General features: G+C 39.3%; 1 protein-coding gene across 2 annotated transcripts in view; it reads left to right on the top strand.

Moving 5' to 3' along the window:
* Positions 1–21,753, top strand: part of NSMCE2 (NSE2 (MMS21) homolog, SMC5-SMC6 complex SUMO ligase) — a 213,545-nt gene that overhangs the window by 21,997 nt on the left and 169,795 nt on the right. For both annotated transcript variants that reach the window (XM_044244953.1, XM_044244954.1), the window contains exon 3: positions 15,564–15,670. In XM_044244953.1, the coding sequence (XP_044100888.1) occupies positions 15,564–15,670 (107 nt within the window). The remainder of the gene's footprint in view (positions 1–15,563; positions 15,671–21,753) is intronic.

The following is a 21,753-nucleotide window of genomic DNA, read 5'->3' as shown; positions in this document are numbered from 1 at the left end:
ATGTACATTTGTTCTGATAACTTCTGAGTAGTACTCAGCAAGTAACATTAATAATACCTAATGCTTACTGAGTGTGCATTCTGTGTTGCCCTCTGTGCTAAGTGGTATTTGTCAATTAGCTCATTTAATTTGTATGAAGAAGATCCCATTATTCTTTCTTAACAGAAGATTGATAGAAAAATAAAGTTTAGATCATTTAGATAACTTGTCCAAGATCACAAAAGGTTCTTCAGTAGTAGGTGCAGAATTCAAAACCATGCATTCCGCCTCCCAAGTCCGTGTTATTTATGACATTGTGGAATCTTTGCCTTTGGGGGTTCATGCTCTGCATCCCCATAGTTTTGGAGATAAATGAGCCAATCTTAGAATAAGGGGCTTAAAAATCACACTACCATTGAAGTGCTTCTGCAACTAAAAGTTTGTGTGTGTTCATATTTTATTGTGTTTAGCTCTTTAGGGAGTAGTGTAATAGTGAGGGATCTTCTTGAGTCCTACAGAGAGGCATGTTTCTTAAAACAATTTTTTTAAAAGGTTTTATTGATTTATTTGACAGAGACACAGTGAGAGAGGGAACACAGCAGAGGGAGTGTGAGAGGGAGAAGCAGGCTTCCCTCCAAGCTGGGAACCTGATGTGGGGCTTGATCCTAGCACCCTGGGATCATGACCTGAGCCGAAGGCAGACGCTTAACGACTGAGCCACCTAGGCACCCCCTTAAAACAATTAAAAAATATTAAAAATAGATAAAACATGTCAAGAAAATTTGCAGTGTCACATTACTGTAAAGCTATAGTACCATAGAGCATAAGAGAAAGAGCAGAGATTTATAGACCTTAAACTTGAAATGGCTTCTTCAGGTCATGTACTCCAGCTCCTTTTTACAGAAGAAGGGAACTGAGCCCCAGGAAACTCAAAATCTCTAAGCAATATCATCAGCCCCAGATGTCCTGATTCAGTCCAAACCATTTCCTCTTTCATTCTGCTGCTTTCTTAAGTCTTTTTATGAAACAATTAAAACTTATAACCAGAATTATTTTAAAAATCCATTCCATTTAGATGAACCTAATTAAAAGTTGTACAGATACTCACTAGAGGATGACAGTTTGCAGCTGAAATTAGAAGCAAATCTATTCTGGTAAATTTGGAAGGAATGTTGGGTGCCGTTGCAAAAAATAGATGTGAGTAAATGACTTAGGGTATTTAAGTAGAAAAGTTTGTTTTAAAACAATGGCTTTTGTAGAATGCATTATTTATGGGACTTTACATTCAGTTTTGGTTTTCTAGCTTTTTAAAAGGCCTAAAATAATTCAAGAGTATAAAAATAGGAAAACAGCTGGTTGAGTTCTAGATTTGTTGAAAACGTGGATTTAAAGTAGCAGTTCCTCTTTGTCTTAGAATTCTGTGAATTCAGAAAGAATCTCAGAGAAAAGGCAATTTAGGATAACTTTAAAGCATACATTAAAATAGTGGATCTCAAATTTTGCCATGCTTCAGAATCACCTGGAAGGCTTGTTAAAACACAGATTGCTGTTCCCCATCCCAGAGTTTCAGATCCACTTGTTTGGTGGAGGGCCTGAGAGCTTGCATTTCTACCAAGTTCCCAGGTGGTGCTAATGCACCTGGTCCGGTGACCACACTTTGAGAACTAGTGGGTTGGAGAAAACAAATTATAATAAAAAGCAATCATAATTTTGCGAGGTAATTATAGACTGAAAGCTGGTTGCTTTGATATCTGCTACATAAAAAATTTCTGTTGACTCATGTTTTCATATTTTATAGTAATAGTAAAACCATAATGATGACACTGAGAGACTTTATGATATTTGAAGTCTCTTCTGAGTCATTATGATAAGATGAAATTATATCAAACGTGGCCTGTGTTATGTGGTAGAATGTGCTTTTTGGGATAATAATAGTTGTCTGGAAATTAGGAATCCGTGTGTGGAATACATTCGGGTAGCTCTCCAGTTACCGCCATCCTCAGCAACACTTGATATGGGCAGTCTTCTTAACTTCAGCTATTCTAATAAATACGTGGTGGTATCTTACGGTGTTTTAATTTGCATTTCCCTGCTGACCAGTAATGTCGAATACCTTTTCCTGAGCTTCTTTGGCATTGACCTCTTTGGTGAAGCATCTACCCAAATCTTGTTCTGTTTGTTACAGCTTTTTATTATTCAGTTTTGAGAATATGAGTAATTATATATTTTCTGAATACAGTTTTTTATGAAATAAATAGTTTGTGAGTATTTTCTCCCACTCTGTGCTCTTAACAATTATTTGGAGGGACAGAAGTTTTTGATTTTGATAATCTCCAATTTATCAGTTTATTCTCTTATAGCTTGTGCTTTATTATTGTATTTAAGAACTCTTCTTAACCCAAGATCTCAAAGATCTGCTTTGTAATTTTTTCTAGAAGTTTTATAGTTTTAGATTTTACATTTAGGCTTGTGATCCATTCTGACTAAATGTTTGTATTTGGCTTGAGGTATAGATCAAAGGTGTTCTGTTTTATGCAGATTGCCAGTCGTCCCAGCAACTTGTTGAAAAGACTATTCGTTCTTGACTGAATTGCCTCAGCTCCTTTGTTAAATCAGTCATCCATATACAACTGTTTGTATTGCTGGACTCTGTTGTAGTCTGTTGATCTGTTTGCGTGTCTGTATCCCAGTACCTCCCTATTTGGATTACTGAAGCTTTATGGTAAGTCTTGAAATTGGGTAGTGTTGGGCCTCCAACTTTCTCTTTTTGAAGGTTGTCTTGGCTATTCTAGGTCCTTTGCATTTTCAATATGAATTTTAGAATCTGTGCCACAGATTCTTTGAAATCTATGAAAAAGAGGTCATAGAATTTTGATTGGTGGTGTGTGCCCTGCAACCTGAAAACTCCCTCAAGATGGTTGGGGGCGGGGCACAATCACAGGTTTCACCTCGTGTTTCCTATCATCCTGATTCCTCTTCCTTGGATGACTTCTAGCATCTTGCAAACTGTTATTTATTTATATATTTTCAGTTTGAATTTTTTCTTGTAGGTAGGAGAATAAATTTGGTCCCTGTTACTGAGTCTCGGCCAGAAATGGACATACGGTGGTAGGTTTTTGATAAACAAGAGAGTACCCTCAGATTTGTTCTTGAGCGCTGGTTACGACCTGGAAGGAGGACTGGAGGGAGAAGAGGGTGAAAAAGGAAGTCACTGAAGAAGCAAAGCAGTAATCTGAGGAAGACGAAGTAAGGATTGAAATTCAGGCAGCTATAGTTGGAAAGGGAGGAGAGGACAGAATAGTTGACTGTGAGTGGGCCGAATTGATAGAACCTGTGGAGGATGCCAGGATGGGGGTCTGAAGTGACTTCAGGATTTGGGTTTTGCCTGTTGTTCAGTTCACTTTGGCTGCAGAGCCTGGGTGCCTGTATGTGGGATGTGATTGATTGGAACCTCCCATTTTATAAATAGTACCGTGGTGTTACAGAACCAGTTCCTTACTCATTGAATATTAATAGTTCTTTATCTCTTAACTTCCTAGTTCATTGTAAGTGTCATCCAGAAACAGATACTAGTGGGTGATGATTCCCATTACGGAAGTAGTTTACTTTCCCCAACAGAGTTCTCTGAGCTGTTTCTAGTAGATTTAAGTGTTTATGGATCATTATTTCTTTGTTAGAGAGGAAAGAGATTTTTTGAAGAAGACAAGGAAAACAGTTTTGGGAGTCACTACTGATTTAAGTCAGTTAAGGTTATGAAAATAAAACATCTTAGAAATGATAAGATACGTAATGAAAAAAGAATTATAAGTTCTCAAGAACACATGCTGTTTGTAGGTGCAAAAATAAGGTAATATGCTGTGTCAGATGGAATAGTTATTACAGTGGTTTTGGTAAATTATGGTAGATTTATTTTCGGGGGCTGTCAGTGATTTAAGTTTTAACAGATTGATTTGCCATAGTTTTTGTGAAATCAAATTTATTTATTTTTATTTGAGTATAGTTGGCACTGTTAATTAGTCTCAGATGTACAGCAAAATAACTTGACACGTTTTACATTACACCATGTTCACTGCAAATCAAGTTTATTTTACTTTTCCGAAAATAACAAACATAGAAATTATCCTCTGACAGGAATGGGATATAGAGTTGTTCTCGCCTGTTGTGATTGTGCCTCTCACTCTTTCCTTAAAGACATGTTTCTCAGAACAAACTACTTTAGACTAACATTTGGGAAATAAGTAACAGAGATTACAGTTCCTGTCATCATAGATCTTATAATCTAATGAACTTCTTACCAGATTCCCAAGCTCATTTTTATAATATTTTATTTTAAAGTAGGCTCCATGAGTCCAGGGGCAGGGCTCAAAACTCACGACCCTGAGATCAAGACCTGAGCTGAACTCAAGAGTTGGACGCTTAACTGACTGAGGCACCCAGGCACCTCTCTCAAACTTAGTTTTATATTTTTTGAGGACTTAATTTCTGTTTAATTAAAGTCTTTCATTAACTTTCTATTTTAAAGTAGGCTGACCCCATTTGAAATTTTTTCCTGGTATAAATTTATTCAAAATGAGTACAGAGATAGGCTGGTCTAAGGCAGTTGCTGTCTGTGTGCAAGCGAAAGATCATTAACCTTTTTTTTAGTAGCAATCTCATTTATGATTGATTACCCTAGTTCCTCTTCATCTCCTATCTCCCTTTTTTAATTGTGGTGACTTCCCTGTTACAGTAGGGATACTTTTTAGTTTAATACGAATAGATCTTATGAAGGCATTTGGCAAAGTCTTAGGACATGGAGAAATGGGTTATGCCCAGAGGGTGATAATTATTGAGATAGTTAGGAGAATGGACTCTGTTATTTAATAGACCCTAATTTCAATGTTCCGTCTACAGCTTATTGGCTATATAACCTTGGTTCAGGATATTTAGCCTCTCTGAGTCCTTTTTTTTGTTCCATCAAATGGGGATAATCGTGGTGTCTTTTTCACAGAGTTATAAGGATTGAATGAAATGATGTGTATAAATTTCTTAGCATAGTGTCTGGCACATAGTGCTTCGTAAATGTTATTTAATTTCTTGAAAGAAAACTAGTAATCAACACATGATCGCAATGATACACATGTAATTATAGTGTTGTCATAGCCTTCACTGGTTAACCCATGACTGTAATTGTTTTTAATTTCTGGAGTCCATTGGTAAAAGGGACACCAGCAAATGAACCACATTTAGATGAAGGCAGGTCAGCTACACTGAATGAACTTGATGATCGTTCTTTATCCTGGAGAAACAAAGACTCACAGGTAGGAAATATTTAAATAAGAGCCACCTTCAGATCTTTGAAAAACTGTGGTCTGGGAGAGTTGCCCATTTCTGTGTGGCTCACTAAGTAGCTCTTCTGCAGCTCTGCTGTTGAGGGCCAGGGGCAAGTCCCACTTCTGATATTGGGGCATGACTTCGGTGGAATCACTTAACCTCTCTGAGCCTCAGTTTCCTCAACCATATAAAACGGAGAGTAAAATCACTATATGGAGGTTATGAGGTGTAGATAAATTAATGTGCGTGAGAGAGCAGTTCAGATTTATTGTTGTCATTGCCTAGAATTATTCCAGGGTAGTGATGAATCAGCTCTCTCTTTGGAAGGGCTCTAATAATTAGAGCTGTTTGGCAGAGAACGAGCTTTCCCACCATACCAAGAGCCAAACAAAGGCAAGATAGTCATATCAGGTCTTTTTAGACATTTTTACATGGAGTGGAAATTTGTATGAACTGTTTGAGAAAAGGCACAGGGTTTACCTTGTGCGCTACTCTGTCTAGGTCACCCAGCAGAGTGCCAGGCATATGGTCTGTGCTTGGTAAACATTTATTCAGTGAGTGAATGGAAGTTCCCCCTCTAACCAACCATATTGTATTCTTTGTTTAGCATCTCTCCTTTCGTGTTTTTAATATGTTCATGTTTTCCCTGATATATTTGTTTGCCTTAATTTCTGTTGTCCTTTTTAAAAGAGGGTGCCTTGGGTGCCTGGGTGTCTCAGTTGGTTAAGTGACTGCCTTTGGCTCAGGTCATGATCCCGGGGTCCCGGGATGGAGTCCCACATCGGGCTCCCAGTCTGTGTCCCCATGGAGCTGCTTCTCCCTTTGACCTTCTCTCTTCTCATGCTTCTCTCTTTCTCAAATAAATAAATAAAATCTTTAAAGAAAATAAAAAAGGGTACCTTGTACATGGAATATTTCCATGGAATGAGAACCTCATTACAATGGTTGCTTCTGGGGGGAAGTTTGGGGATTGGAGACACCTCATTATTATACTATTTGAATTTTTCAGCTGTGTACTTAATTCTCAACCCCACGCTTTATTTATTTTATTTATTTGTTTGTTTGTTTATGTATTTTTGAGTGGGGGTGTGGCAGGGGGGAGAAGCAGACTCCCCGCCAAACAGGGAGCCTGAGGCTGGATTCGATCCGAGAATCCTGGGATCATGACCTGAGCTGAAGGCCGACACTCAACTACTGAGCCACCCCGGTGGCTCCGTGGGTATGTTTTAAAATGGTAGCTACCCATTGCCTGGGATTCCTAGTGCTTTTGATGCCTGGTGGAGAATAGATTTTATCCAGAGACCACATCTATGATTTTATGAACCTAATCTTTAATAGAATTTATTTCAAACACTGTTTTACCTTTGCCATGGTGATTTATGGAATATAACTACAATGTTCCAAGGAAATACCTATCTATGTAATGAAAGCTGGTCTCCATTACTCTGAGGTAGAACTGTGTAAGTTGATTTTACTTTCTCTCTCTCTCTCTCACAAGAAGGTAATGTTTAGAAGAACTCTTTTATCTAGAGAACTGATCATTTATTACCCCATGACTTTTGCATGAGTGGATTATTTATTTGTGTGTAGTTCAGACCCTTATAGCATGTGCCTTCCATGCTAACTTTAAAGTTAGACCTGAGGTCAATTGTTAACGTCACCATGTATTGACTGTGTGACCTGGGGCAAATGATTTAACCTCTAGGAGTATCAGTTTCCTTATCGAATTACTTGTAATAACACCTAATTCACATTGTTGTAACAAAGGATAGAATGAGTAGTGTGTTCAAAGTGCTGGGCACGTTGTCAGTACTCAGTGAAGATTTGTTCTTTTTTTTTTTTTTTTAAATCTGTATCTTTCTCCCCTTTGTTTCTCCCTGTGTTTTTGTTTGAGGATTTAAACTCAAAATCAGCCTCTTCGGAGAAGCGGGGAGAGCATTTGTTCAGCCTCTCCTGCAGTCTGGTAAACATCTGGGGTACAGCTACTCATCTTTCAAGATAGAGGACACATTTATCCCCTCACCTGTTAGACCTTTCCTACCTTCTGAGGGCGGGAGTAGCTGCTCCTTGCTTGATGGCATTTTTTTCCCTCCACCTGGCATGTAGTAAGTACTTAAGCATGTTCTAGGTGAATGGGTTTCTGGACATGAGTTGGTGGGGGGAAGTTTCCAGAGCTTCTCACTGAGCCTTGCAGTTTTATGAGCTCAAGTTAGTGCTTTGGTCTCAAGTTAGAAAAAACAGCTGAGAGAGTTAAAGAGGTGACCCTCACTTGATACCTTTCGGTTCTAAGGGTAAAATGCTTCCAGCAGTTAGGCTAATTACATTTGCAGAATAGTTTTCTGTGGGCAGGTGCTGTGCTGATTTTGTTTTTGTTTTCTCGTTTAGTACTTGTCTTGGCTTTATGAGTTAAATACTGTTACTAGACCCATTCCACAGAAGAGGAAACTCTAATACAGTGACTGACAAAAGACTACATAGCTAGTGAGTAGTAGAGCCTAGATATGAATATAATCTGACTCCAGAGCTGGCTTTTTGAGTTCCTGTATTATACAACTTTCCTCCTCTGTGTAATTGACAAGAGAGTTGTATAGATGAGTAAAGAGGATTATAAAGGTCACTATTTCTTGAAGATTTCTTCCATTTTGCTGCATTTATAGTTATGTAGCGGTTTGTACCATACCCTGTTCTACTCTTCACTCTTATTTCTGGTGGGAGGCAGTTACAGAATGTGGATTTGGTTTTTACTTTTCCTCCACAATACTATCTGTGGGGAGGAATAATTATGGCTAAAGTACAGTGTAGTGAGAAGTAATAAGTTTCTATTAAATATTGCTCAAGCAGTGAGTAAGTCATTAAATTTGACTCCTGATGAATATATAATGATTGCTTAATACTAGGCTGCCAGGAAAAACACACACACACCCACTCATGGAGGTAAGTGTGTATGTAGGTGTATGTTGCTAGGGATAGTTGGAGCTGTATTTTAAGAGAGGAAGGGGTTTTTTTGTTCTGTTTTTTTGTTTTTTGTTTTTGTTTTTTTTGTAGAGGGAGGGGAAGATGATTTCTACTGTCATTTGTTTGAGTTCATCCTGAAAGATGAAATTTCTTGTTTACACAATATAGAAGAATCTCAGAAGAGATTAGGAAGAGATTTCTCTGTTTCAGGAAGTAAAATCTCTCTATTCCACATCCCATCTGTTCTAGAAAATTTAAAATCCAATCAGGCGATTTTCTGATGAGTTTTCTTCCCTGCTCCTTGCCAAAATGGACATATGTACTTTATGGCCTGGATATTTATCAGATCCTTCTGGATGTGTGATTCATGTTGAATTGGAGTCAGCAACCCAGAACACTAAATGACTGCTTTGTCTTAGTCCAGCATGTTATTGATCAAATGTGTGGAGTTGAGTTTAATCAACTGTATGTAATTGATATTGTTCCTCTTCATACATGCCCGTATATGACTTTGTAGAATAAAGAACACCAGATTCTGCAATGTTTATTTGTTTAGGACAAAAATTCAGGAAACAACTTGGCCAGGGACAAAACTATGTAATTGAATCAGGAACGAAATTGGAAGGGATAAGTGGATGAAATTTATCCTAAGGGCGTGCCCCCCTAACACACACACATTCACATGTGTCCTCATTGTAAAGGTAGAGAAGTTTTATGGACCTATAAGACATGAAGCATTTGGTCCTATTCTGGAGACTAGGGAGGGTTCTGGAACAGGATCTGTGGTTGAGATCATAGAGAACAGCAGAGCAAAGCAAAACGACATCTGGTAGTGTGGAGAGGTGGTACCGAGATGTGTATGGACATGCTAGGGGAAAGAGCAGGGGAAATGTCCTCTGTTTCATGTCTGTTTCACTGAAGGCAGTTCTACTTAGGACCTGAGGGGTTGCTAAGAGAACTTGCTTGGCTGTAGGTACTACATGTGCTTGGCCCTGTTTCAGCTGTATTTCCCAAACCCCAGAACTGGGCCTTAGGGAAGAGACTTTATTTCTCTCTAGTGCCTATGCCTTAGGCTGCAGCTCTAGGCAGCCATGGCTAGGGAGGAGCCTCGTTTAGAATAGTTGGTCTACAGGCTGCATCTTTTGGCTGCATCCCTCCCTTCTTGCCAAACTAGTCTTTGGTCTGGAACAAGAGCTTGCTAGGTCTACTGACCATGCCCACTTGGACATGGAGAAGCCAAGATAAAGAATCTTCTGCTCCCTCATTTTTAACCATTGGCCTAAAATGGCATTGTATTGAGCAAATAAAATGTGAAGAGACCCTAGACAGTCTTGGAACTCAACCTGAATGACGAACTCTCATGAGTCCATGCTGTGCTGTTTACGAATCACCATGTTGCTACAGGCGTATTACCTGTATCTTTTGGTTATAAATGGAGGACTGGGCATTTGTCTCACACAAGTCTATAGATTAAAGTAGCTAGTTTGTCATCTCCCTTCCATTCCCCACCCCCCCAAACCTCTTTGTTGGCCTCATTTTGGCCCCGGTCTTTCATATTTGAGACACTAACATTGATTGCTACTGTTTTGCTTCTATAACTTGTTCCTGCCATCACCTTTCTCTCATTGAAGCCTCATGAATTTTGTTTTAAGTTGAAGTGATTGCAACACGAAATCACCCATTTCAGCTTAGTGTTGTACAGATCATGTAACTTTAATGCCTTTTTCAACACTTCAAACAGGGAATAGTAATAGTTAGAACATTGCTGTTAGTGCGTTTTGACATTGAGTAACAGATGACGTGTCTAATGACTAGCGTGGCTGCTTAGATTGCATAATTATAGGTTTGTTTGACTTTAGGAAAACCATATGCAGGCCAACTGCATCCATTCAGACACTCTGTATATTCTATAAATGTCAGAGCACTTCAGTCTAAAAAGAAGTCGTCCTTCAGTGACTGTCATTCTTCTAAGGTTTGCCACTGAACAGGAAAAAGAAAAGTGAAACAGAAACCATCTTTTAAAAATGGGGTTCATTCTATGGCCCTCTCTGTTCTAAATAACATTGGTATAAAATGTTCGGGTACCATTACAGTCCACAGTGTTCGGGATGGTGCTGACCAGGATCCCTTAGCACAGACACGCAGATTTGAAGGACAGCCCTGCTACTGGGGTACTTACAGAAAATTACAATTTTATACTGTAAATCAGAGATTATCTGTGCCCTGTGGACTTGATTTGCGGGGGCCTGGGTGGGGGATATATTGAAGCGAGTTTTTGTGCTAACTTCTTGGAACAGTTTCCAAATTAATGCACCAGATGGGTTACACAGGCCTCACAGACTCCCCGAGCTCTCCGTGAGACTTCCCTGTGTAGTTACTGGCTTACAAAGGAATGTTCAAGTATATCACTTAGGTTCATTTGAGTAATACAGGCGCAGGTTGATTATAAGAAATGTTCATTGAATGGCACATCGAAGAAATGGGAATATTCCTAGATTGCCCAGACCCCATTTGGCCAGGGGAAGGCAGTCAGAGGCATAGATTGTAGGAATGGTTTTGAAACTGCTCCACTCAGAAGTATCTCTGCAGGGCGCCTGGGTGGCTCAGTCGGTTAAGTGGCTGCCTTCGTCTCAGGTCAGGATCCTGGCATTCTGGGATCAAGCCCTACATCAGGCTCCCTGATCAGCGGAGAGCCTGCTTCTCCCTCTCCCTCTGCCTGCTGCTCTGCCTACTTGTGATCTCTCTCTATGTGTCAAATAAACAAAAAAAATCTTTAAAAAAAAAGAAAGAAAGAAGTATCTCTGCAACATGAAGACTTCCCCTTGAACGTGTCTCTGCTGCTGCTTCCACTTCTTTGGCTGCTGCACCTGGGGCCCTCGGCCTCATGCAGGTCTGATTTCCTAGCAGTGAGAGTCGATTTCCTTATCTCCTGGCATCGGTGGGTGGTGACTTGGTTGCCTTTACAGCCCCTTCAGCTGGCCTTGTTGATGTGAAAAGTCGCTCTCTTCACTACCATGAAAATTTAGTAGTCTTCTAAAAGGGAAGAATCATTTTCTTTTTCTTAACAGTTTCCTCTTTGTTAGGAATTTGGAAGAGCTTTTATGGGACCATTTGAGTGACAGTCCGTAGTGTCCTACTTGGAATGGATCACCAAGTGGCTGGGATGATAAGGCTGGGGGCCTTGTTCCCTGTTGTTCCCTGGAAATTCATGGAGGAGTTGAAGGTGCTTGTCTTTCTCCTCATGGTTATGCATCTGTTAACACAGGCGGGCAAGTGTGCAAACTAGGCCGCTAGAAAGCCTGAGTTGGCAGCCTTGTTGCGCTGCTCATTACTCTGGTGCTGAGCAGGTCCCTTCAGCGGCTCAGTGTCTCACCTTCTCGTCGGTAAAGTGCAGATAAAGGAGTTGCTGTGAGATTTACTGTAAATGGTGTGTTCAGTATAATCTTGGCGCATAATATAGTGCTTACTAATTATTAGCTACAGCTATGATTATGTATTTTTTTTCTCGTCGTTACTGCTTTCCATGCTTTATCAGCTGCACTGATCTATAATGCCAGGCTTTTCTGGTACCGTAGTGATTTCCTCTCTGGGATTGTCATTCTGTGGATGTTAACATTACTGGTTTGCTTCTCTTCCCCCTCCCTCCTTTGGCCCCACGTGCTGGTGCCCAGCTTTATCTGATGGAAAAATCACCATGAAAATACAATGAGCAAATGAGTTTATATCCTATATCTTCATTACACTTTAATTCAATAGATATCTGAGGCTGGACAGTTTATAGTTTGATGAAAGTTTAATTTTCAAATTTATTAAATAATGCCATGTGAGAACATTGAAGGGGAAGAGATGCTGTAGTTCTTCACTAGCTCCCGAGAATACCAAAGCATCCTTCTCACTCTCAAATGGGTTCAAATCTCTTTGGAGAAATGAGACAAAGGCACATAAGAAGACAAGATTATTTGTGGCTCAAAGTTCCAAAGTATCAAGTATAGTTGTTAAGATAAATTAAGGAAAGGAGGAGATCTTTCTAGGCTGGCATGGTCTAAAAGCAGGTAGGGCTTGAGCTCCCCGTTCCCACCCTTGAAGGATGTATAGGATTTAGTTTGGTGTGGATTTTTAGGAAGTCTTTCCTGTAAGAGTGGGGGAATTTTGGTAGTGGGATTATTATAAGGGCAGTAAAGGAGCAAGGAAACTTTGGCTGGTCAGTCCCTACACACCCGCCCCACCACCCCTTCACTTTTTAGTCAACAGCCAACTCCTGTGTCTGTGTTCATTCCAAGTTCCTCTTGAATCCTTCCGGGATTGATTTGGCCTGTTTGCCTTTCTTCCCGCAACACCATGCTCTTTCCTCACCTCAGTTGTTAATAGGGCAGGACACAGATTCCCTATGCCTTCCGCAGCCAGGTGTTCCTGAAACATGAGTAGAAATCACGGTTTTAAGAGAGATTCTTATCACAATAGGAAAATAAAGGTTAACAAGAAGAACAGCAAGAATCACCGAAAGAATCTTAAAATGTAAGGCTGCTACTCGACAGGGATGTTCTCATGGCCTTTCTTCCAGATTCCTTTTGCTGTAGGACTCCTCGTTCTTCGGTCTCTGGTCTCCAGCGCTCTTCTGCAGTGGCCTGAGACACTGACTGTAGCCAAAGTGATCTGAGCTGGCTCACATCCAGGTGGGGTGTGTGGGTCTCAGTGCCTCTCAGGACTAGCTTCCTGATCTTCTGGTGTTTTCCATCTTCAGCATGTCCCAGCATTCTTGGGCCCTGGAGCCTTTGCTGAGGCTACAGGGAGCCACACATGGCTTCCAGAGATTCTTGCCTTAGGCTTCATGCCATCAAACCTGGCCCAGCCGTCATTCGTTTTCTTCTTTGCAGACAGGGTCTCCTTGGCCTTGTGATTTGAAATTGCCATGTGGTTCAAGTCTTGCTAGCATCCTTGGGACTTTGATAATGAGAACCATGATCCCATTTGTTTTTTTTGTTTTGTTTTTTTTTTTTTTTTTTTTTTTAAAGATTTTATTTATTTATTTGACAGAGAGAGATCACAAGTAGGCAGAGAGTCAGGCAGAGAGAGAGAGAGAGAGAAGCAGGCTCCTGCCAAGCAAAGAGCCCGATGCGGGGCTCGATCCCAGGACCCTGAGATCATGACCCGAGCCGAAGGCAGCGGCTTAATCCACTGAGCCACCCAGGCGCCCCTCCCATTTGTTTTATTTTGCCAATTCTTTCATAGCATTTTTAATGTCAAAAGCACATTTTTATGTGCTTTCAAAAATAAACTCATTTAATTCCAGAGGGAGATTGCCAACATTATATCAATTTCCATAGATTAACCAAATACAGTAAAATGCCTGCCTTTGTATAAGTCATAAACCATCAGGATATAAATTGCTTAAAATTCTCTTTCTGGTCACCAAGTAATTAATGTGATTTTTTTAACAAACGGTTGCTGTATACATAGCAGATACATGTTGGTATCAGCAACACCTGAACAGTTTGTCTCCCTTTTTAACATTTGGACATTTTCACAACACTGACAGTTTTATTTGTAATATGACTTGAGTCCTTTCTCATGCACGATTTTGTTAAAAATGTTGTATTTAATTTTGGGAATGCAAATACAAATTCTTCTTATGTAAATACTGCTCCCTTCCCCCTCCTCAAAACCAAAAAACCTTATATCAGGATATATATACAGTCTCTGAAGTCCGGGTAATATAAAGCAAGAGACATTGTACCAGAAGCAAGTTAATCCAGGAGATTTTTTCTGAAATGTGTTTATAATTGACTATCGTAAAATTGAAGCATAATTTTAAAGTCTAGGAAAATCACTTTCAAAAGCCAAATGTAAATGCATTTTATATTATTTCTTGACTTTGGGATATGTCCTATTGTTCTACAGAGTAGACAAGAAATCCTGACATTTGTCTGAGCTAGGGTATTTGAATGGAGAATCTTTGAGTGTGTGCATTTCCAAATGTGACTAAGTCAGCTTTACCTTCTTTTCATTCAGCCTTTTTAATATTAAAATTTGTATATTTTGTGTTCTTGATCTTCCCCTGATCTATTAAATTGTGTGTTTAGAGCTTGAAAAAAAGTTTAAAAGCACTTAAGAACATTTCTTCACTTTTCCAATCTGCTAGCCACTCTGTATAGTCTATTATGCAAGGGTATTTTAATTTTTTAAACATAGTAAGCATAATTGTTTCATACTCTAACTGATAGATAATTCCAATATCTGAAACATTTGTAGATCTGTTTCTGCCGATTCTTACCCTTGGTGTCGTGTTTTCTTGTGTTTTTTAAGGTTTGTAAGGTTTTTCTGTTGATTTTGTTCTATTTTCCCCCTCCTGTAATCTGCTCATTCTCCTGCATAATTATTTGTACGGATTAGTAGAGGCCTAGGATAAAAAATGTCTTTTTCAGAGGGGAGTACCTGGAGGTACTCAGTGTGAGACCATCTCACATAGATCAGAGCTTGGGTTCCCCGGACCACTCAGGTGAGGGGAACCCAGGTTGCAAATCCAGGAGAGCTGGATTGTGGCCACAGGTTCTCAGAAACAGGTTTGTTTTCTTTCTCTCTTACCTCTTTTCTGCTCAGTGGCCAAGACCAGCCCTGCTGCAGCCTAGAGGACCAAGGGTGGCATTACTTTGGTTTCTCTATATTTTGAGGAGTAAAGACCCAGTTGACACGGGGGAGGTTATGTGACTGTGTTGTTCTATGCTCTGCCTTGCTTTTCTTATTTTCTTTTGATGTTGCCCTGGTTGTTTCTCTCTTGTAACTTTATTTTAAGGAGTTTTCTTCCTTCCTTCTTTCCTTCCTTGCTTCCTTCCTTCCTATCCCCCCTTCCTTCCTTTATATTAACTGAGCATTTTTCTGGTTTTCAGTAGAATTGGTCCATGTAACCTAATGTACTGGAAATGGAAATCCTTCTTATTTGATCTTTAATAATCCTGTGGGTGCATGTGCACCTCGTGCTGCTGGGCTGATTTAACTGAAAAGGAAAAACTGAAAAGGAAACAGAGGTCCAGAGAAATGTAGTGGTTGATTTATGATCACACAACTAAATGGCACGGCTTCAAACTCCCAAGTCTTAAGTCTACTTTCTTTTTCCACCCCAGCCTTTGAGCTTGCTTCTACTGGGTGTGTTCTCAGAATTTTGAATGAAGCAGGCCTATGTTAAGGAGGTCTTTAAAAAATATGCAATACCTTTTACAGAACTGTTTAGATCATTGACTAGTAAGGGTTATATGGAAGTGACTTTTTCCAGAGATGGCATTTTAAATGTACAATAGTAATTTGCTTTCATTCTCTTACAGCTGAAGTGAGTAGTGAATACAGTATGGACAAGGCAATGGTCGAATTGGCCATGATGGATCGGGAACTAAGCCATTACGTAAAGGCTGTTCAGTCTGCAATAAGTCATGTAAGTTTATACCACTCACCTGGTAATATTTGGTTATAGCTCAGTGACCTGGAAACAGAAACACATCATCAAAATTCTCCTCTAACCTTTAATATTTCCTTATCATTACTATAGCAGTCATTAATTTCTTCTTAATTAAGAAGTTTATAGAAAAGGAATCTAAAGCAGTTTCCCAGCTCTGCCACCTAGGTTTATTTAGAGTGTTACATCTATTTTAGATTTTCTTGCCCTTTTTGGGGGGGGGGGTCTTGAAATCTTTAGTGGAAGCCCCCTTCGAATGCGAGTAGAATTTTTATGAAATGCTAAAAAGGTGCATAGAACGTGTTTTTATTATTATGTTTACTGCAGCATACACTTAGACCAGGCTGAGTTACTCATTCTCCAGCTTTAACTAATATGCAGCTATTGCAAAATTCATAGGCTCAGATAATATGGGAGAGTTTTAGAGCAAGTTTAAAAATAAAGAAGGCTGACATTTTAGTTTTTCCAGAAGCCACACTTATTTTTGTTGACTCCAGCTGTCACAGAAACAACACATAAGGCAGTTAAGGTGGGAACATAGCGACATCCTTTTCAGCAGTACCGGGTTGAGTAAGAAATGAGCAATATGATTGCAGTAATATTTCTGAGAAGTCCTTTGTCCTCTGAGCAGTGGAAACTCCCCTTTGAACGGATTTCAAATACCTGTGTAATAGGGTGTCTTGTACTTCTGATTTCTTTATTTGCCTTTTGTTACTTCTACCTATGGGAAAAATGCCAAAAATCAAATACTTTAGAAGATTGGCTACTATTCAGTGGAAGATAAACTTTTAAGAATGTTTTATTACTTAAGCTTTACTTAAATGGGCATTACATAATTATATGTTTATTGTTTTATGAAGTTCTGTGTTTTCTAAAAAAATTTCTTGTGTTTTTTTTCTTTTTTAATGGTTAATAGTTATTAAGCATAGTATTTGTGAGTTAAGCATATCTGCTAATATCCAAGAAGTGGAAACTCATTCAGCTTGTAAAAGTCTGATGTTTTTTTTACCACTGTGGCTGTTAGTCCTTGGACTGTGAATATTCCTTCCACAGGAAACTACGAAAGTGGATAACAAAAAGCACTTAGACCAGAGGTTTTCAGCTCCCGCTGACCCTCAGAACCATCCTGTCCCTATTCTAATGAGATTCTGATTTCATTTCTGGAGCAGGATTGGGTCACCAGCGTTTTTGTAAAAACTCATTCTAATATGTATCCATGGTTAGAGACCAATGACTTAAAAGAACAAGGCTGACTTTACAGAACAAAGTCTGTTTGCCACCAAGATCAGAGTTGGACCTCTTACTTAGATCAGTCCTGCTTTGACCCTTACTTAACATTCTATGGAGGTTATTTGATAGGCCTTTCTATCTTTACCTTTGATGTTGTGCAATGTGATAGCATAGTGTACATAATAGATAAGAAATCAGATTTTGGAAGTTAAAGAACTCAATATGAATTTTTTTTCTCTCTTAAACTGTAGGATTCACAGATGTAGGGACATATTGGGGATATGACTTTATTTTGAGGGAAATATTTTGCACTTTTCATTGACTATGCACTCTATGTGCATAGAAGTCACAGATGTTTCTATCTTACTGCTTACTTTGGGGAGGAGTGAAGAATGAACAGCAGCTTGAGAAGGGCCAGAGTGGTGCAGTTCCTTAGGAATAGCGATGGTCTAGAGATCAGAAACTCTTCCACTCTTGGTTCTTCCATTTCCTACGTTATGAACCTGGGTCAAGAAACTTAACCTTTAGGAACCTCATGTTCTTCATCTACAAAATTCTTGGCCTGCCTATTTCAGAAGATTATTATGTGAATCAGATTAGATACTATGTATCAAACCTTTGACCTTCCTAAAATTTGATGGAGACATAAGATACTGGGTTTTTGCAAATTTAGACTTCCAAACATATTCCTTAAAAAAGGTGGAACAAGATCTTTCTGAAAGGCAAGTAGTACTCCCATTACTTCAACATTTGCCAAAATTCTGACCCACCCTGTAGTTTCTCTGTTGGTAAATTTTCATGTGGTCACAGAAATGGAAAAAAAAAAAGTTTTTTAATCATCATGGAGCATTAGAGTGTATTGTTTAAATAGAAGTCTCTCTCCTGCTTCACCTTCACAAGATTCTGAAGGTCAGACCTTCAGAAAAGGCTCTGAAAAGGCTTTAGAAGTTTCCTTGGGAACCTTAGAGATGTGGATCCATTTACCAGCAATCTCTGGGAAGTCCCTTTGGCATCCAACAGAAGCTCTCAGATTGCCTGTCTTTGTCCTCTGAGAAAATAGAGCTACCACAGTCTATAATGCCTGAAGATTTTATTTAGAATCGGTATTTCTTTCAGGGCTCTGCAACTTAAAAAAAAAAAAAAAAAAAGTTAAGACTTTGTCCAAGCTAGTTGATAGAGGGAATATTATACAGTGATCCCTAACACCCCCCCCCCCAAATCACAGTCTCTAAGTCATTTATTAAGACATTCAGGATACAGGGTGTATACCTGTCACAGGTCTTTAGAATATTCATGTCAAACCACAGAGAGATGTTTCTGAACTCTTTGGAGACTTCATTCATGAAGCACACACATGATGAAAGTGCTTTGACACCCTGTGGTACAGTTACTTCTTTTCTCACTGGGACTGCCAGGGAAAAACTCGTCTCAGTTTCATGTTGAGAGCAGTGATGTTCTGAACATTACGCCTGATGACCTAATGTTTTTTTCCCCTGGTTTCTAAGCTCTTATTATTTGAGTGTATTGAAGGGGTACCGTTGTTCTCATTGTTCTCAAAAGGGGGCTTCTTGTTTTCAAACATTCACTGAATAAATATTACTAAATACCTATGTGCCAGGTACTTCCGGGTGCAAGAACTAGGTCAGTCACTAAAGCCCACATGACCACCAACTTCAGGATGTTTAGAGTCTAGAGAGAGAGACAGACGTTTAACAAAGAGCCATACAGATCTTATTTAATGACTTGTGGTGTGTGCAACAAAAGGAAAATAAAGTATGCAAGGAGACTTAATAACTCAGGGGGCATAGTACTGCTGGGGGTTGGGAAACTCCTTCCTGAGGAAGTGGTATGTAATCCAAGAGGAAAGTTGAAGGAGCCTCCACATGGGGATCATGGTCTATAACTTCTCTGTCTCTGTGACTTCTGCCTGAAATGGAGGCATCTTTTTACTGTGTCAATGTCAGAGTTTCAGGCAATTTGGGAAACTAGGCCAGAGAAAGCCTATTTTTATATATAGAAAGTTTAAAATGTGCAGAGTAGTTGAGTAACATACGTAAGGCTGTTCGGTGATTCATTCATTCACATTAGGAGTGCCTACTGTGTGCCAGAAACTGAGTAGTAATGCAGGTCACGGCAGTAGTTGATTTAAGGATCATTTTATTACTGGTACTCTGCTTATCAAGCCATTTCACTAGTTGAGCAGGGATTATGCCTCTCAGAGTGAAACCTTGAATTGGTATTGAATGAACATTGGTAATGCTGTGCATTTCCATACTGTGTATTTTAGTGTTTATGGGATTGTTTAAAATTAAACCTGTAGTCCCATCTTGGGGCTTCAGATGCCAGAGAGTGGATACCAGTTTGGTTCAGGAAATCTTCAAATCCGTTTTCAGGTGTGTGTTTCTCCAAATAAGAGATGATAAAGGGTCTAACCACTGTCATGGGGATGGTCCTTGCAGCCAATCACCTTAATTCTGGTGAAAAAGGATGAGCACCATGAAGCTGAATGATAGATGTCCTAAGGGGCTCAGATTAGTTCCTCACATTATTAGCAGTCAGGGATACAATATGCATCCTGGGTGCTTTTTGATAAGCAGTTCAGTCCTAGAGCTTAGCAGAAGTAACCTACACTGTGAGATTCATATTATACTTTGGTGTTTATTTTTTTGTCATGGTGCTTAATTGTGTAATTTCAGTTCAACAAACTTTAAATCTTTGCCAGATTTTACCTGTATACCATTCTTTTAGTAGGGACTGCTTCCGTGTGTTAATTTTTTGGAAAATCAGAGTATGTGTATTTTCCTTACTTTCCTCTGCTACTACTTTCCTCTGTGCTATGTGTATCTTCTAGATTATGTAATATTTTTTAAAAGCATTTAAATTGGATTTCTGCCATATATTTAGTTTTTGTTTTCTTAAGTCAGTGTTTTATAACAGTCCCTACGTGGGGAAGGTGATTATTTTTATTAACCGAATAAGAGCAACTAGGTGCTAAATTGGTCTGCTTGTGTTGTTTCTTACAAATCTGTTCATGGATAGCCCTGTGTACTGTTGTTTTTACTTGATAAGCTAACCTGAACATTTAATCTGCCCTTTCAAACGAATGTGGTGAGAGTTAGAAAAGTAGAAATATACCTCAGGTAAACTGTTGAAACCAACACAATCTTAGGTATAATAAAAGAACAAGGTGGGTCAAAGGTATAGCTTACCTCAGCCTTGTCATTATGCAACTACAAGGTTTAGAACGATTTTTGACATATCACTTCCCTCTGCTTCCTCACCCTTCACCCTTCATCGATTGGTAAGCATTGCCTTCTGTAAATCTTATACCTTAAGACCCACCACTTGAACATGAAATCATATGAGGTATCTTGCAAGTTGGGAGTTACCATTTTACTTTAACCAGATTTGGGAAGCATTTCTTACTTAGAAAATGAATGTTTTATAGTATCTGAAGGAAGTTTCAGGCCAGAGGATGTAGTTTATTAGATATGATCATCTACTGACTAAACAAAAATGTACTCCACATTGTGAGTCATTGACAAAAGGAGAAGAAGGGGAAGTTAGTTGGGGGTTTAAAAAATTTGGGGACAGAAGATCCCTGAGCATGAGAGAAATTAGTTATCAGCAGAATAGCAAGGAGGTGAGAGATGCTGGTGGAAATAGTGAAAATCTCTTGGAGCCATGTGGGAAAGAACTGAAGAAGACCCTCTTTGCTGCTCCCTGTATTTGACACAAGATGGTGCACGGTCTTGTACCACCTTTCTTGTCAAAAGTTTCCTAGTGCTTCATATATGACCCTTTTTGTCTCTAGGAGTGTTGCCCAGGTGTGGGAATTAAGCAAGGGGAAAAAAAGTTGACTTTGGGTGTTCACTCTTCAGCTACTTGGCCCGGAATGTGTCTCTTTCTGTGATTACTGGTAATTACTTTCTGTTCTGGTGCTTTAGAACTCCTTCTGCAGTTATGCCCCAATTAAGGTTGTGTTTGGTACCATTTTGTCTGTTATACAGAGAGAGTAGGTAGGTCTGGATACAGTATTTCACTAATTGAGTTACTTCTGTAGGAAAGAACCTAGATCTAAATCTTGTAGGTCACCAAGTGTTGTCGCTGCTTTTAGGTGAACATTCTGCTTGTGCTATCATGAGACTGATTTTCACGGGTGGTTTATAGAAATCCATCTTAGTGTTTTGTAGGTATTAAGTGTTGGAATTTAATCAGAATTATAAAATGTTTACACTCTACTGGGACTTAATGTGTCTCCAGTGCAGCATTTTCAAAAGTTTCCTCTGTAATACCGATTAATCAGGATGTGAATAAGTATAATAGGAAAAAGGATTTTGTGGTCAAATAAGTTTGGGGAATGCTTGATTGAAAGAATTTCCTTAAAGACTCCAAAGCCTTTAATATGCTTTTATGCATTGTGATTTTCCAAAGGAAGTACATTTACTAATTTCTTAAACTTCTTTAACTAGAAAATCTCTTCGGGGGAAGGATTGGTGCACCACAGAACCCACTTCGGGAACTACTTTTGTCATCTCCACATGTTCATGCTTCAGAGGATGGGCCTGCAGTTTGCAGCCTTTTCTGTGGCATCCAGGGAACAGGGGGCAGTGCGTCCCACTCCCTACCTGAAATTCTGAAATGGGCCTAGGAGATGTTTCTGTGCAGATCAGGAAAGGCCTCCGAAAAGACTGTGCATTATTCCCACGGTGAAAAAGAGGAAGGAAAAGTTTTTTTTACAAATATGCGGTGATTGCCTGGGCTCTCAGAGTCTGTGAAGTAAACAAGACCCCTGTGTGGAGTGTTGATTCAGGAGAGTGGAGGGAAGGAAA

This window comes from Neovison vison, chromosome 4 (genome assembly GCF_020171115.1).
Source record: "Neovison vison isolate M4711 chromosome 4, ASM_NN_V1, whole genome shotgun sequence".
Taxonomy (NCBI): domain Eukaryota; kingdom Metazoa; phylum Chordata; class Mammalia; order Carnivora; family Mustelidae; genus Neogale; species Neogale vison.
The sequence above is the reverse complement of the archived record's forward strand: the minus strand, read 5'-3'. Positions and strand labels throughout refer to the sequence as shown.